Source organism: Canis lupus, chromosome 38 (genome assembly GCF_003254725.2).
Source record: "Canis lupus dingo isolate Sandy chromosome 38, ASM325472v2, whole genome shotgun sequence".
In the NCBI taxonomy this organism is placed as follows: Eukaryota; Metazoa; Chordata; class Mammalia; order Carnivora; family Canidae; genus Canis; species Canis lupus.
In genome coordinates, this window is record NC_064280.1 from 22,570,309 (window position 1) to 22,587,634 (window position 17,326).

Consider the following 17,326-nt stretch of genomic DNA (forward strand, 5'->3'; position numbering starts at 1 on the left):
GACATATTTGCCACCTATCCACAGTGCTGTATCAGTAAGTCATTCCTTTTTATTGCTCAGTAGTATGCCAGTGTGCGGATGGACCACAACTTGTGTGTTATCCATGACCTGGCTGGAGGACATTTGGTTGTTCTCAGTTTTTGGTGGATCTAAATAAAGCCACTAAAAAAACATTCACCTGTAGGTGTCTGGATGGAGTACATACCCGAGTGGGGTTCCTGGGCTATATGGTAAGTTTGTGTTTGGCTTTATAAAAAAATTGCTGAACTGCTTTCCAAAGTGACTCTGCCGTTTTGCATTTCTCCCAGCAGTGTGTGGGACTTCAGTTGTTCCTCTCCTTGTTAGCACTCAATCAAGGAAGCTTATGTTATTATTTTAATAAATTTTAGCCATTCTAATAGGTATAGAGAGCTGTAGTATAGTTTTATTATATTTTATTATTATTTTAAAGATTTTATTTATTCATGAGAGACACAGAGAGAGAGAGAGAGAGGCAGAGACACAGGCAGAGGGAGTAGCAGGCTCTTCGTCGAAGCCTGATGTGGGACTCGATCCCGGGACCATCACGCCCTGAGCCAAAGGCAGACGCTCAACCACTGAGCCACCCAGGCGTCCCTGTAGTGTAGTTTTAATTTGTATTTCCCTAAAGACTGATAATGTTGAGCATCTTTTCAGCTGATTGTTACTTAGCTGTGAGAAGTAGATTTTTGTCTGCTGCCCTCTATGAAATCTATTGCAGGTATTTTCTTCCAGTCCATAGCTTGTCTTTTCCTTTTCTTAGCGGCATCTCTCAAAGCATAAATTTTTATTTTGATATGTCCAGTTATTTAATTTTTTTCTTTCATAGTTTGTTTATTTTTTGAGTCCTGTCTTAAATATTTGCCTAACTTCTGTCCCAACATTATCTTCTTTGTTTTCTTCTGGAAGTTATATTGTTTGTGCTTTTACATTTTTTTAAGTTTTTTGTGTTTTTGTGTGTGGGTTTTTTTTTGCATTTGGATGTCCTGTTCTGGTGCACGTAGTCTCTTGCACAAATCTTTCATCAATATTAGGAAAAAAAAGAAAGCAGCCTCAGGGGTTTTAAACAAGAGATATTTGGTACCTCTTCCACAAAATATTTTTATACTCTGTATTAATTGTCCTTTTGCTTCGTTTTTAGTTAATAATTTGTCATATATTTGGTTAAGAATTTAAAGTCTTTTTATTAGCACAAGAGAAATCTAGGTCACTGGAATTTCTTGGGTAGAAATTAAAATGACACCTGGATCTTTTTTTCCCCCATCCCCCAATAGTTTACTCTTTAACCTTCAGTTTGGCAAGGGTTATGGTTATTTTTAGAGTGTAGGCAGTTGAGCTAATCTAATTAAACTCCCCCAGCTACCTGGGACAGTCAGCTCATCAGCTCTTCCAAGCTCACATTGGTTTGCTCTGGACTGGATTTTACATGGAAATTGGTCAAGGTAAAAGCAGTGGATTTGTTGGGAATATAGTGCATTAAAGAATGAAGAAGGTAATTTTTTTTTTTTTTTTTTTTTTGAAGAAGGTAATTAATTTATGTTTAGGTCAGGTATGGTCCCTAACTTCTGATCGCAAAATAAGGTTATATTCTTTGGTAATGAAAGAGATTCTAGAGTGGCTCCTACCCTTTGAGACCTAGGGTACCGTCAAAGCATCCTAGCCTGCTTTAGTTTGGATACTTTAATTCCTGTCCCAGAGTTGAGATGGTTTTAAGTTTCTTCATTCTGATAGAAATGTGTATGATTAAAAATAACAGGTCATTTCCAAAGTGACTGTATTTTTTTTTTTTTTTTTACTGTATTGTCATCATTTCTTGCCTTTTTAGAAAAGTGGCCCTTGGCATGGGGGAGGGTGTACCAAGGGGTATTGGAGATGGGCCAGTGATGTATAGAAAAAGCAAGTTGGGATTTCTATTTTTTTTCCTAGAAAAATTAAACTTAGTATTTGATGTGGTTTGATTAGTTGTGTATATGTACGTATACAAGTGTTGAGGATTTATGGTAAAAATTTTCACTGATGGGGTTTATAGTCAGTTTTGAGACCACTGCTCCAGAGTATCCTTCTGCACAATCTTTAACATAAAATTCTACTTATCTGTATCCTCTTTGGAATTATTAATACTATTTTACCCCCCAAAAAAAATGAAGTCTGAGAAGATTAAGTAGCTCATCCATGGTCAGAAAGGATGCTACTGGCTGAGATACTACAACCTTGGACTAATTTTCAATCTAGAACTAATTTTGCTAAACTCTGTGGCCCCTAAATTGTGACCTTTAGAAGCTATCTGCCTACCAACTCCGTGGTTAAACACAGTTGGCATAGGCATTTGCAGGCTTGTCCCTGCTTCTGAATTTAGTAATACATTTCTGTCAACTTCTCCCCAAAAGATCTCTTTTTGCAAGTACCTTAAGCCATTTTCCCCAAAAGGCAGATCTTTCAACCTCTCAATATGGGTTGAACCGTATGGCTCTGCTTTTCCCGCCTCAGGGCTAGGAGCTTTGGCTCCTCCTGGTCATGGAGGCTGGGAAAGCAAGTGTATTTCCTAGTGCCCGTATGCGTCTACAGCTCGGGCAGTCTGGGCTTCTGTAGGAATTGATGCAATTTGATTTTGAGAGAGGGTTTCTGGAGCCACTTTCTTCTTTAGAAGATGATAATGGTGGGGTGAAAAATATGGCTGGTATGGTTGCGAGTTTTGCTTCTGGAGGTGAGAACATCGAATCTCTTCTCAGTTGACCAGAACGTGTGCTTAATGACCCGAGTTTTTAATCTTTTTTTTTTTTTTTTTTAAGATTTTACTTACTTACTTACTTATTTATTTATTTATTTATTTATTTATTTATTTATGAAAGACACAGAGAGAGAGGCAGAGACACAGGCAGAGGGAGAAGCAGGCTCCATGCAGGGAGCCTCATGTGGGACTTGATCCCGTGTCTCCAGGATCATGCTCGAGCCAAAGGCAGACGCTTAACTGCTGAGCCACCCAGGCATCCCCCAAGTTTTTAATCTTAACAAGGTAGCACACTTGTTTTTCCCGCCTCAAAGGACTTTTTGCAGTTAATATAATTAACTTAAACCCTAGATGGGGAAGAAGATATTGCTGAGATTCTCAAGAATAAATACAGGGACTACCAATGGGAAAAGGCCAGTGCTGTGTGAGGAATGCTGTACAAAAATACCTCCTTGGAGTAGGAGGAGGAAAACAGCCTACTCTGCAAACCGTTCTTCGCTGTTGTTTTTGACGTGGCTTCACAAATCTGTGCTTTGTTGGCGTTGTCTCCCAGCACCCTTCCAGGTCCTTCCTTGGACTCGGCCTCAGCCTGCCCGTGCATTATTTCCACTCCCCCGCCCTGGCCTGCCAAGCAAGCTTTGGGCAGCTGTCTCCTGGCAGGGGACAGTTTTTGAAGCAACTTGGATTTCTGTAGAGGAGAGTAGGGGGTCAGGATAAGGATGAGGCTGCTTCTGGGATAATTGTTATGTGAATGAAAGGGCTGTTGAAAGATTAGAAGCCAGTGTGCCTGGGTACGAGGACTGGAGTCATAATCATACTTTGTCTTTGACCAGTGCCTTTTGTCTAGGCACTGAAAGGGCTTAACAAAATTCTGGTCTGAATAATATTATTCTTTGCTCTTTGGAATTTGCTCGAGGTGGGAGTGAGGCCCTGTAAAAATAATGAATGTGTTAACAGTGGTATGAAAGGAGAAAAGCTAGGTACCCAGATTGCCAGATAGGACTTTTCTAAACAGATCTGGTGAAAGTTGGTGGAATTGGGTAGAAGAACATTTGCCGTTTTTAAAGTGGACTGAGATAGTTTAATGGAAATGTGGCCTTTACAAGCTTCTTCCCCAGCTGACTTAGTTGTAAAAGGAAAAAAAGAAATCTTTTAGGTTCTTTCTTGGGGAGAGGGTGCTCCTGAATTCTAATTTGGCTCTGTTGCTTATAATTCTTCATTAATATCTGTGCCTGTGAGCTTGAAGCTTGGCATCTGAGTGAACCTAAAGCCCAGGCTCTCACCCCAACAGCTTGGTCTCTTCTGTCTCTGTTGATTTGTGTGTAATGTGATATTCAGAGTCTGGCCCCCTTGTTCATGTTACGAAGACAAGTCTTTCATAGAATTTATGGGTGATCCATCTGACTAAATTTGCAACAGAAGATTCTTGCCTAGAGGGCAAGGCTGAAGGTAGCTTTCTAGGTTATGGTCCTCTGTGTGCAGTACCTGTCACTGGGTAGGTGCTGGCACAGGTGGTATCTCAGTTCCTTCTTTCTCATCTCAGAAATCACTGCCAGCTACTCAGTAAAGAGATGGCAGTTGAGGGACCCCCTGGTGGCTCAGCAGTTTAGCGCCTGCCTTTGGCCCAGGACGCAATCCTGGAGTCCCAGGATCGAGTCCCGAATTGGGCTCCCTGCATGGAGCCTGCTTCTCCCTCTGCCTGTGTCTCTGCCCTCCACCCCCCCTCCCCCCGTGTCTCTCATGAATGGATGAATAAAATCTTTAAAAAAAAAAAAGAGAGATGGCAGTTGACCTCTCAAAGATATGTTCTGTTATGAAATTTAGACATGGGGGATGGGGCCCTGGTATGATTGTCAGGAGCTAATGAGCCCTGTTGAGCACACACTCAAAAAAATCTTCTTTTTCTTTTTAATTTTTTAAAGCAATCTCTACACTCAATGTGGGGCTCGAACTTATAGCCCTGAGAGCAAGAATCACGTGCTCCACTAACTGAGCCAGCCAGGCGCCCCTCAGAAAAATCATTCTTATGAAAATGACAAAGGCTGTGTGCATGGTTAAATGTCCTGGCTCTTTTATCTTCTCTTCTAGATTATTTCGTAATTATTTCATTTTCTTCCTCTCCTAAATGCAGGCTGGCCACAATAAACATCATTCAAGATGTCCAGCAAAGGGAGCAGCGCAGATGGCAAAACAGACTTAGCCAATGGTAAGGAGCTACCTGAGGTTCTCTTCCTTCCCCAAAGAAAGTGGAGACCTGGATTTTAGCGGAGGAAATCTTTCCTAAGAGTGGACCCTTCCTGTGTTTTATGTGTAGGACACTATGCAGGAGACACCTTGGACTATCCGGTACTTTTGTTCGTTCAACTTCTCATTGTTTCCAGAAGATCAGTAATAGAGCTGTGCCATTAGGAGGAGTTCAGGTAGTTTGGAATTCTGAAAAGTGGTAAGAGTGGATGAAACCTAGGAAAGAAAGATCAGTTGGTGGTGGAAATAAGGGAGTTGTGGGAAGGTGAGGTTCCCCAGTTGTGATAAGAGGTCTCTTTCTACAGCAGGTCCTAGTTTGGTAGAGACAGCAGACAAGAGATGAAGTTACAGCCCACACTGACTGGAGTGAGGGCTGGCCTGCATTCTTTGTGGGGTCTGGCTGGGTGTGAACTCACTGGGTCCAGGGCCCGTTTGAAGGTTTTGGTAATGGTTTATTTGATCAGTGCTTCAACCCTGGGCCAGCTTCTAAACTAGAGACATGTCCTTCAAATGGATATAATTGGACAGCATAGAGTTCAGCATTCCTCAGCACATTGCAGGTCAGGATTATAGGCTCAATTCTAGTTGATGTGATTGTAGAGCAACGACATTGAGTAAGGGAAAGTGAGATTTTTCAACAACCTGGTTTATTGCCCCTGTGTTCTCTTAGCAGTGCTGTTCGTTCATCTCTGTAAAAGAAAGTGATTGAGATTCTTCACTGGGTTCATTTGAGAAACTCAGGTTTGAGGTATATAATTGATTTGGAATTTGGCCATTAGCCAGATCAGGCATTAGCAGACTGTGGCCTGCAGGCCAGATCCAGCCACCCACTGTTTTTGTAAAGTTTATTGGAGCACAGTCATGCCTTATTCACATGGTGCTTATGGATGCTTTTGTGCTCTAACAGTGGAGCTGAGTACTTGTGACAGATCCATATGGCCTGTGAAGGCCCTCTACAGAAAAAAATTGCCAACCTCTGGATCTTGGTCATTGACTGTTAGGGTCCTGTTGCTGAGCTTGTAATTTGCTGGCCCTTACATTAATGCGGTAGGGCCTCCAAGTCGTCTTGATTGGCTAATCATAACTTTAACAAGAAATGCTGGGAGCTTTGGTGTTTCAGTTTTCCTCATCTGCAGAAGTGAAATGTGTGGTGTTTTATCCTTTCTCACCACTCCCAGTTTCAAAGCCAATTGTATTTGAGAAACCACAACTACTAATCTTTCTCAGTATTCACAGCAGTCTCAGCAAGTGTGGTTCCTAGGGGCGAATTGCTGCACTTTCCCCCTTTTTCTTCCAGTTCCTACACCCGTTTGTTTTCATGCTGGGATCTTAGTTGTGGTGCTTTCTGAAAAGAGCTGTTTATGAGTCTCCCAACCTTCAGTCACCACTTCAACCAATGCGTTTGTATTGTTCATCAGTTTTCTGTGTCGGGTTTTGCCTGAGAGTTTGTCGTGCGGAGGTTCCATTGCTGCAAAGATCTTTGGAAATTACTGCTCTACTCCAGGTGACTAAGTTGTCAGGCGCTACTTGGAATCCTTTCAGCATCCTTGTGGGGTTGGATAGCTCCTACCAGAGTTTCACATAGCTGGTCTGCTGTTGCTAACAGCCTTTACTTCTGGCAAGGTAAAGTCTGTCATCAGGAAAGGAGACTGTGAACGGTACTTAAAGTCCTCATTCCTGCCTTCCTTCCTTCATACCTTGGCTTCAGTGTGGAAGTTATGGTCATATTGGCCAGAGTGCTCTTTTTTTTTTTTTTTTAGATTTTTTTTTCTTTCTTTTTTTTAGATTTTTAAAAATTTATTCATGAGAGACATAGAGAGGCAGAGGGAGAAGCAGGCTCCATGCAGGGAGCCCAATGTGGGACTCTATCCTGAGTCTCCAGGAACACACCCTGGGCTGAAGGCAGGTGCTAAACTGCTGAGCCACCAGGGCTGCCTCAGAGTGCTCATTGAAATATGATTTGCCTGTTGCTAGGTAGGCGAATGCAGTGTCTAATTGTCAGGGATGAGAGTGCTCAAAGTGACTCCGTTCTGTTACAACCACCAACATGGCAGACTTAGAATATGGTGAACTTTCTTTCTCAGATACCACTCACGAAGCCCTGCTTTTCGTCAATTTTGCATATGCTTCCTTTTTTTTTTTTTTTTTAAGATTTTATTTATTCATGAGAGACAGAGAGAGAGAGGCAGACACAGGCAGAGCAAGAAGCAGGCTCCATGCAGGGAGCCTGACGTGAGATTCGATCCCCGGTCTCCAGGATCACACCCTGGGCTGAAGGCGGCGCTAAACCACTGAGCCACCCGGGCTGCCCTTGCATATGCATCCTAATAAAACTCTACCTGGATAAAAAAAAGTTCCAAAAAAAAAAAAGACTGTAACTAAAAGTCCTATTAACATTATTAAATTAATAGAAATCAGAATACATCTATTCGTAAAAAGTTAACCCATTCTAATGGTCAGAATCCCCACGTGTCCCTTCTACTTCTTCCTGGATTGCTATTGGATTTTAGGACCTCAAGAAATTAGGATTTAGAAAGTAGGAGGTAGTGGTGCTTTCTTTAAGTAGGAAATCTTTCAACTCCACACCCATTGTCAGAGTGATTTTAATCCGCTATCTTGTATCCTCTAAGAAGATGACTATACCAGCTCTTCCTGGGGATGGCTATTCTTTTTGTCTTTTTTTTAATTTTATTTTATGATAGTCACAGAGAGAGAGAGAGAGAGAGAGAGAGGCAGAGACACAGGAGGAGGGAGAAGCAGGCTCCATGCACCGGGAGCCCGACGTGGGATTCGATCCCGGGTCTCCAGGATCGCGCTCTGGGCCAAAGGCAGGCGCCAAACCGCTGCGCCACCCAGGGATCCCTTCTTTTTGTCTTATATTCAGTTTAATTCTTTGCTGTGGCTGCTGGATGTGTGTCCAGCAGAACTGAGCTTCAGGTGGTTGTATAGGATGTACTTCCACACAGCTGCCCATGCTTTGCAAGATAGACTCTTAGGCTGTCCTACAGTTCTTCACTTATAGTGAAATACCTTTGTTTGCATGTGGCTTTGGTCTTAATCTTTTCAGTTTTTTGTCCTTTCTCAGATTCCTGCCCAGAAGTTAGTTTTTATAAGCATTTGAAAAAAACACCTTAACCAGAGTTGGTTTCTGGGTCTTTTGATGTGATGATTTCTGGGACTAAGGAGGGGCTATGCTTCTGATCACTATCCCATTTCCTTATTTTCCCCCCCTCACCCACTCATTCCTCACTAACCTGCAGGAAGCCTGTCTAGCAGTCCAGAGGAGATGTCTGGCGCTGAGGAGGGGAGGGAGACATCCTCAGGCATTGAAGTGGAAGCCTCGGACCTGAGCTTGAGCTTGACTGGGGATGATGGTGGCCCCAATCGCACCAGCACAGGAAGTCGGGGTACAGATACAGAGAGCTCAGGTGAAGACAAGGACTCTGACAGCATGGAGGACACTGGCCATTACTCCATCAATGATGAAAACCAAGTCCATGACCGCTCAGAGGAAGAAGAAGAAGAAGAGGAGGAGGAGGAAGAGCATCCTCGGCGCCGTGTCCAGCGGAAGCGGGCCAACCGTGACCAGGACTCGTCAGATGATGAGCGGGCCCTGGAGGACTGGGTGTCTTCAGAGACATCCGCCCTGCCCCGACCTCGCTGGCAAGCCCTTCCTGCCCTGCGGGAGCGGGAGCTGGGTTCCAGTGCCCGTTTTGTATACGAGGCTTGTGGAGCAAGAGTCTTTGTGCAGCGTTTCCGCCTACAGCATGGGCTTGAGGGCCATACTGGTTGTGTCAACACCCTGCACTTTAACCAGCGCGGCACCTGGCTGGCCAGTGGCAGCGATGACCTGAAAGTGGTGGTTTGGGACTGGGTGCGGCGGCAGCCAGTACTGGACTTTGAGAGCGGCCACAAAAGCAATGTCTTCCAGGTGAGGCAGGGGAGCAGAACAGCAGTAGAGAAAGTCAGGCAGGAGTTAGAAAAGCCTGAGGTGCCTAGAGTGGGAGCTGATAGTGAGATGTGGTAGGAATTAAGGCAGCAGGATTCAGTCCTCGCGTGCTCCCACGATGACTTAGAGGGGTTAAATGCACTAAGCGACCAATGACAACCTTTTATTTTTCCTAAGCATAGAGGTGTTTGGAAGTCATCAGGAAGGTACTAAGTGTGCCCTAGTAGAAGGCATGCAGAGTAAGAACAGAGGCTCTTGAACCAGACTGGGTTTAATTCCTGGTCCTGCACCTATTAGCTTCATGATCTTGGGCAAGTTATTTAATGTCTGTCTTTGGTTTACTTATCTGTAGTGTAGAGCTAGTAACACAGAAGACCATGAGGGTTAATAATGATAGAGGTTAAGCAGTGTAAAACCATGCCTGGTGCTTTCTGAACATCTGATGAGTATTAGCATTATTGTTCTGTTTCTTCATCAGCCCTCTCCATCATCTTGGTACTAGCACTGATTCCTAGGCATAATCTCTTCCCCAGTATCCTCTCTGTTTTCCTTTGTCATTGTAGCAAATTTGTTTGCTTTCTGAATTAAGATAGATTTTCCTCCTTTTTTCCTTACATTTTCCCCTAGTAGGCATAGTCCTAGTTCACCTGAGCGCTTTATCCTATACCAGGTCCTTGCAGTGTCAACTGAGATACTCTTCTATCAGAAGGTTTTCTTCCCTCTTCTTTAACTCTTAGAAGAAATTGGACTTGAGCCAACAGTAAGACTAGGAGAGCTAAGTTTCCAGCTGTTGTGCAACCAAGGGGATAGATTGGGGTTGTTATTACAGTCTTTCCCTCTCAAATTCACCTCCTCAATTTCTTTCGTATATCCCTTTTTTTCATGAACATCCCAGGCCAAGTTCCTTCCTAACAGTGGTGATTCCACCCTGGCCATGTGTGCCCGTGATGGGCAGGTGCGGGTAGCAGAGCTATCTGCTACACAGTGTTGCAAGAATACGAAGCGTGTGGCCCAACACAAGGGAGCGTCCCACAAGGTAAGTAAGCTTTGCTCCCACAGTTGTGCAGTCCAGCTGCTCAGGCATCTCAGCCAGGACCTTCCTAGATCTCTGCCTATGTGTGTCCTGTCATGATCACCTGCTTCACTTCTTCCAGTCCTAAAATTTGTAGATAAGAAAGGAGAAGTAACAACCACCCTAAACTTCTTGGAAGTATTTGAAAGCTCTCTAGATCTTGCGTGTACAGTATTCAATTAATTATGCCTAACCCCTAAGCTGACCAATGGTCGGTTTGGAAGTCCTTGAGGTCTCCTTTGCCTTCCTCTTAAATTTACTTTGCTTGTATCTAGAACACCTTAATAGCTCCAAGGTCCTGGTGGTTGGCTCCTCACATGTGAGAGCTCCAACTTTTCTCCTAGGTCTCAGGGCACAGACAGCACTATTTCTGGAAGCCCTATTTAGGACTGGGAATATAGGACAGACAGTCATAGGGGCATGGGTGAGGAGCTGAGGGCTGCCTTGTCTCAGAGTGGTCATGCTGTAGAGGCGGGTGGCCCTCTCTTAGAAACTCTAAGCTAATATATAGGTGGACCTGGAATATCCTTTTCTAGTCCAGATGGCTCAGAAAATAAGAAAGTTACCTATTTCTTTGATTTTTAAGCCTACTACCTTCAACCCATTAGTTAACTAATTTTACAACTAAGATGTAGGGAGTAAAAAACTTGGGCATCATTTCTCTCCCTGAGAGTGGAATTGATTTTATTTGAGAATAACCCTCTTTGGGATCCCTGGGTGGTGCAGCGGTTTAGTGCCTGCCTTTGGCCCAGGGCGCGATCCTGGAGACCCGGGATCGAATCCCACGTCGGGCTCCCGGTGCATGGAGCCTGCTTCTCCCTCTGCCTATGTCTCTGCCTCTCTCTTTGTGTGACTATCATAAATAAATAAAAAAATTAAAAAAAAAAAAAAGAATAACCCTTTTTAATGGTTGAAGTTTTTCTTTGGTATCACTATTCAGATCCCTTGGGGACTTAGTTGAAATAAGAAAACTCTTGTCCTTTTGACTTGTATAGAATAAAACAAGCTATAACTAAGTCACATAGAACAAGAGTGAATGGGTTTCTTAGTTCCTTTCCTGGGGTTTTACAACAGAAAAGCTAGACATGTCTCTTAGTTGAGATACTAAAAATGCAATCCTTCCTAAAGATAACAGAATGAACTAGATGGCTTCTGACTCTGATCTGTAGAAACCTTTCTTTTTCTCCCTCAGTTGGCCCTGGAACCGGACTCTCCCTGTACGTTTCTGTCCGCAGGTGAAGATGCAGTTGTCTTCACCATTGACCTCAGACAAGACCGGCCAGCTTCGTAAGTATAGCGATAATGTTTTTACAGAACTGGACCTCTTGGCCTTGAAAATACCCCACGTGTCCTAGGTAATACCCACCTCTCTGGTCAATCCAAAGAGTCCCTCTGTGCCTGTGCTAAGAAACAGATTGAAGTTCAGGGCACTTCCTCCCTTTGTTGTTTGCCTGCTTCTCAGCAGTACCGTACTATTCAGTCCACCTTCATGTCTAAAACAAGATACGGTTCTCTTATATGTGGGCTTTAATAACTACTTGTTGATCTCCTCTCTGTCCGCTTGGGTGCCACTCAGCTCACCCATAGGAAGCATCTACAGAGCAGCTTAGGTCCTGTGTAGTTTTCAGTTCAATTATATATAGAAATATGAAAATAAGTGATAAATCGTACACTAAAATATTAGTAGCTGTAATAGAGTTCTGTTGTATCACAGCTCATTTCTACATGAATTTGAGGCTCATGGTTAAATGACATCCCTCATCAGCTGTGTGATGTCATAGAAAGAACAGAGCTCTTGTTTGGCTCTGGACGGACCTAGGTCAGATTGCAACTCAGGCACTGCTATCTAACCATTCCGAACCTCTGTTTCTCCAGCTTTACTTTGGGCATAACCCATCTCTCCTTCTCTCCCTAGGCTCTGAGGGGGTCATTGATAAATGTGATTGATGGTCCAGCATAGTGTCTGGCACCATGTTTGGAACTGATTATATTATGGCTACTAATTAGTTTTTAAAATTTTAATTGTTCTTATAATAAATATATCTTATTTTTAAAATTCAAATAATAAAGTATATGGACAAAATGTAAATGCTCCTTCAGGCACACCTCCCCTCCCTGACTTTTCTAGCTATTGGTAGCTGCTGCTAAAAATTTTGGAATACCTTTCCAGTCCTATTTGTATATTTTTATGTATCTTAACATATATTCATATATACACTTTTCCCTATAAATGGGATAAATATATGTATGTATAAACATACATAATGTAAGTTTCTGCAGTTTGCTTTCTTCGTTGAATTGTGTTTTGGAAATCTTTATGCATCAGACCATAAAGGTCTTCTTAACCATTACATTACAGCATTGGTGTAATACAGTTTATTTTATTGCTGCCTTGTTGATGAATTATCTAGATAATTTATGGTCTTGTTAATCTTAAAATTATAAGAAATCTTGTATGTCAATACCAATATTAAGTAAGGGATGTCATTGATTTACATAGAATACAAGTAGAATATAAACTAATTTAGGGAATATAATCTCAAACTTGGTTGATATTAGATTTTTTCTTTTTTTTTTTTTTTAAAGATTTTATTTATTTGAGAGAGCGCAAGCAGGGGGAGTGGCTGCCAGAGGGAGAAGGAGAAGCAGACTCCCCACTGAGCAGGGAGCCCAATGTGGGGCTCAATCCTGGGACTCTGAGATCATGACCTGAGCCGAAGGCAGATGCTTAACTGAGTCACCCAGGCACCCCTTCTTTATTTTATTATTATTATTATTATTTTTTTATTTATTTATGATAGTCACACACACACACACACAGAGAGAGAGAGAGAGAGAGAGAGGCAGAGACATAGGCAGAGGGAGAAGCAGGCTCCATGCACCGGGAGCCCGACGTGGGACTCGATCCCGGGTCTCCAGGATTGCGCCCTGGGCCAAAGGCAGGCGCTAAACCGCTGTGCCACCCAGGGATCCCCCCCTTCTTTATTTTTTTTAAGTAAGCTCTACACCCCACCATGGAGCTAGAACTCAGAATCCTGATATTAAGAGTTGCATGCTCTACCAACAGAGTCAGCCAGGCGCCCAGACTTTTATTTTTAGAGAGATAATTATAGAAAAGGTTGTTTAGAAAGTGGAACAATTAATTAATTGGTTAATTAATTTAGAAAGAGATGGGAGGGACAGAGGGAGGGAGCATCTTAAGCAGGCTCTGTGCTGAAGTTGGAGCCCAACATGGGGCTTGATCTTAACAACCCTGAGATCATGAACTAAGCCGAAAGCAAGAATCAGATGCTTAACCAGCTGAGTCACCCAGTCACCCTAGAAAGTGGAAGAATTTAAAAACTGTTTTAGGCTTGTGGAAAGGATGTTCAGGTTACTTATATAAACCTTCAAGAGAACGAAGTTTGGGAAATTATGGCTTTTACTGGAAAGCGAACAGGACTAATTGACAAGGAATCCATCTGCCTTCTGGTACTAGCCCACAGTTCTTTAGTTGTGAGGAGATCATTGGATTTCTCAGTCTACATGTTTGTTGTTTTCTTATTTTATTCTTTAAAGATTTTATTCATGAGAGATGCAGAAAGAGAGGCAGAGACATAGGCAGAAGGAGAAGCAGGCTTCTCGCAGGGAGCTGGCTGGGGGACTTGATACCCTGACCCAGGATCAGGCCCTGAGCCAAAGGCAGATGCTTCCCTGCTGAGCAACCCAGTCCTCCCTCATTATTTCATTCTAAAGTTGCAGAGGTAGGGGAAGGACAAAGATGTAACAAATGAGCTGAGTTTGTTTGATCCGCTTTGGTAGAGGTGTGAGGCAGACTGGGAGCTTATCCTGTGTGTCAGGTCATAGGAAAACCACCATTAGGCCACAAGGAGTGGGCGGGCGGGGGGAGACCACATAATGGGCAGAACAGATGACTTTGGCAGATTATTGAATTTGGAATGAAATGACGTAAGCAGTGGTTCTGCATGCAAGCACTGATAGATGGATAGAAATTCAAAGAGGAAACTTTCCTAGGAAGCCCAGATTCTAGATTTGGGGAATAAGAGACTGAATTTTCAGAAAGTTTTTGCTTTATGGGTTGAAGAAATACAGAAAGCCTGACCGAAGTGGGAAACTGAATGTGAAGGTCATGCTGGAAGATCCAAGCTCTCCTAATGTGTTGAGTTGGTGTGTGAACATCCACCTACATCAAGAGGCATTTGTATGTGGAATTGTTTTTTTTTTTTTTTTTAAGGGGAACTTTTGTGTATTTATGATAGCTAAGTTTCTGGAAGCTGGTCAGGTTGGCTGACATCTTAGGAAGAGTTGGATTTGGAGCTGTGGGTGGGATATTCCATTAACCAGTAGAGGCCAGTTTGAAATATTCTTCAAAGGAATTCTTTGGTCTGATCTGTAATTATTTTTCCTTTTCGTTGGAACATACCTGTTTACTAAAAAAATTGCAAATTTTAAAGCAAAATTTGATAAATTTGTTTCTGATGCTGTCATGTGCTCCCTCCTTCTGATGTGAAAAAAAATTTTTTTTCTCCTACTGCCATGATTGATCATTTTTACAGCACCTCTGCCAGTTCCCCATAGAGCCCAAGGTACTCTGCCTTTACCCACTAGGTGAGAGAATTCTTCATTACAGATGAATAAATTGAAGCAGTAGAAAGATTGAGCTCGTTGTCAGGATTACAGGACAGTGGAGCCCTGTTACATAATCTCCCATTAGTTTCTTTTGTCTCCACATGGTCACCTTTGTATTTATCTGACTCTCTTCTTCTGAAAGTCCAAATTGCTGAGAAAATGAAATAATCCTGTGAAAAGCAGATACTGCTGTCTAAAACCCGATTAGAGATGCCTCTTCTCCATTGCTAGTTTTGTTCCTTAAACTCACTTTGGGTATATTTTTTATCTTGTGTTCTTGAGGTTTGTGTATGTGTTTGTTTTCCCTAAAAACATTCATTTTTAATAATCTCCATGCACTCCATGCAGTTTTTCAGTGAAAAACTACAGAGATTTTAGAATCAAGTAAAATCTCTCCACTTGGCTTAGAGCACTTCTAGGCTGGAGGGACTTTGACCATGCAGAGAGGATGCTAAAATAATTTCTTTACAAAGACACTCGTTGTCATGGTTATATTTCTTTCAGTTTCCATAACAACAGAATGAGCAAAACCTTAGAATTAAAAATGAAAGCTAGAACCCAGCCCTTCTCTGTCTTTCCTTTCTTGTAAATTTACTAATCTCTGTGATATATTTGACTGGCTGGACACTTAGATTTGGGAAGAGCATTCATAGTGCCACCCTTAAACTGGGTCAGATTATGGCTATTCAGCCAGAATATTCTGGCTCAAACTCTAAAATTGTGTAGAGTTTTCCTCAGGACCCCAGTGCCCTCCTAAGGATCACCCTTTTTTTGTAGTACAACCAGAAGAGTAATTTAGAGATTATTTCCCAGCTTTAGAAATAGGTGTCTTCATAAGAATCTCCTCTCCTAACTTGCTTCAGATAAAGGAAGAATACTGCTTTCCTTTGGACTGTCCCTGTGTTAGAAAGCTGTGGCTTGTCATTTTTCGGTATGCATTTTTAGAGCTGGGTTGTAAGTGACACTTCTTGTGGAATCTGGGAGGTAGATTCTAACCTTAAGATCTTTTCTGGCCACTGCTTTTATGATTCATCCTCCTCTTACTCCCTGCTCCCAGCTGATTGGGAGGATGTATTTATATAGGATGGGAAGATGTGGGTGGTATCGTCTGTTTAATGATTGGTTATCATCATGTTGAACTCCAGCTAAACTGACAGCACCTGAGGAACAGTACTTTTATATACCTTTAATTTACACGTCTTGAGGAACACCAGAAAATGACTTCACTACATGTTTGTTTTTCCCTCCCCAAGGTAACATTTATTAAATACATGTGGAGATGATTTTTGTTTTTTCTTGTCCCAGTGTTCAGAACAAACAAAGCCACTTTTTTCTTTCTTTCTCAGTGAGATTCTGGTTTCTTACCAGCTGTGTCTGCATTACTCTCTCTGCTCTCTCTTGCCGTGGCCATCTGGGTCTTTTAGAGAATATAACTTTTACACTTTTCTACTCTCAAAGGAAACTGGTGGTGACAAAAGAAAAGGAGAAGAAAGTGGGGCTGTATACGATCTATGTGAATCCTGCCAATACCCACCAGTTTGCAGTGGGTGGACGAGATCAGTTTGTAAGGTGAGTCTGGCTCTTTCGTGTCTTTGAGACTGATGCATCAGGTACCACCAGGTATCCCTTGTGGGATGGTGTGAAAGACCTAGGAATCTATTAACAACAATCTTGGATTTTTTACCATCTTCCAGAGAGTTTAGGCTCCTTCTGAGGCATTCTGTTCCCTGATGTAACAATCCCTGACAGATGGCTTAACATATTAGAGGGTTTGTCAAGTTTTAAAGAAGTTCGATGAATTGACCAAGGTTCCCACATAGCAGCTAAGACATAAATCCAGGTTTACTAGTAAGTGCTGTATTAGTCAATATTTTCCACCATTTTTCATATATAAATTAATGTGTACTAGAAATTCTGAGTGCTGGTTTGAGATACAGAAATGATTCGAGTGGGAGTACTGAGTGAGAACTCAGGGTTTTTGACTCCCACTGTCATGAGCCAGTTTTCTTTCTGCGTAGTGATATCTTTGTTACTATGAATGCTTGTTGTAACACTGGCTGTTGAGGCAGATCTCAAGGAAAATGAGAGTTCATAGGTTCATTCCCCATGTGTACTACTTAGTTTCCTTCTGGCCCTTAGCCTTAAACTGTATCCCTTCCCTACCCAGCTGGCCTGTTTGAGCTGTATTGCTGTGGTTATCTGTCCCCCTTCACTGAAGGATCATCAGTTTGAAAAAGAGGAGGGAGAGGATCACTAGAAAAATGAGTTTTTTGCTTTCCTGATGGTGGGTGGAAAGCATTATCTTTTAAAATGAGAGCACATTTTTATAACTATATTTTGAAATTAATTTCACTGTTAAGTATCATGAGATAGAGTAAGTTTTTAGAAATATATGAGAGATGACCTTCCCTTGTTCAAGAATCTTGCCACAAGAGAGAGACAACTCTGTGCCTCTCTACTTCCTGTTTCCCTTGCTTTCCAGATTTCTTTCCTTTATTCATCAATATTAGATATGTCATAGTAGGTTTTTTAAGTAAGAAGCTGTTGATCAAAAAGAGTTGTAGTTGTCAGGTGCTGCTTCCTCCAAATAGAGCATTTACTGAAATTCCTAGTTTGGATTTCCTGTTTAGAGCTCTGGATTGCTTGAAAAGTCTGTATCTATAGATAATTCAACCATTAGGTCCTT

The 17,326-nt window shown here is 42.2% G+C and overlaps 1 protein-coding gene across 7 annotated transcripts in view; it reads left to right on the forward strand.

The window, feature by feature from the left end:
• Window positions 1-17,326, forward strand: part of DCAF8 (DDB1 and CUL4 associated factor 8) — a 42,077-nt gene that overhangs the window by 9,571 nt on the left and 15,180 nt on the right. For 5 of the 7 annotated variants that reach the window (XM_049107027.1, XM_049107026.1, XM_025420750.3 and 2 more), the window contains 5 exons: window positions 4,878-4,952; window positions 8,251-8,921; window positions 9,835-9,975; window positions 11,204-11,298; window positions 16,099-16,209. In XM_049107027.1, the coding sequence (XP_048962984.1) occupies window positions 4,904-4,952; window positions 8,251-8,921; window positions 9,835-9,975; window positions 11,204-11,298; window positions 16,099-16,209 (1,067 nt within the window). In that variant the 5' untranslated portion in view covers window positions 4,878-4,903. The remainder of the gene's footprint in view (window positions 1-4,877; window positions 4,953-8,250; window positions 8,922-9,834; window positions 9,976-11,203; window positions 11,299-16,098; window positions 16,210-17,326) is intronic. The other 2 variants (XM_049107030.1, XM_049107031.1) reach the window with 2 other exon arrangements.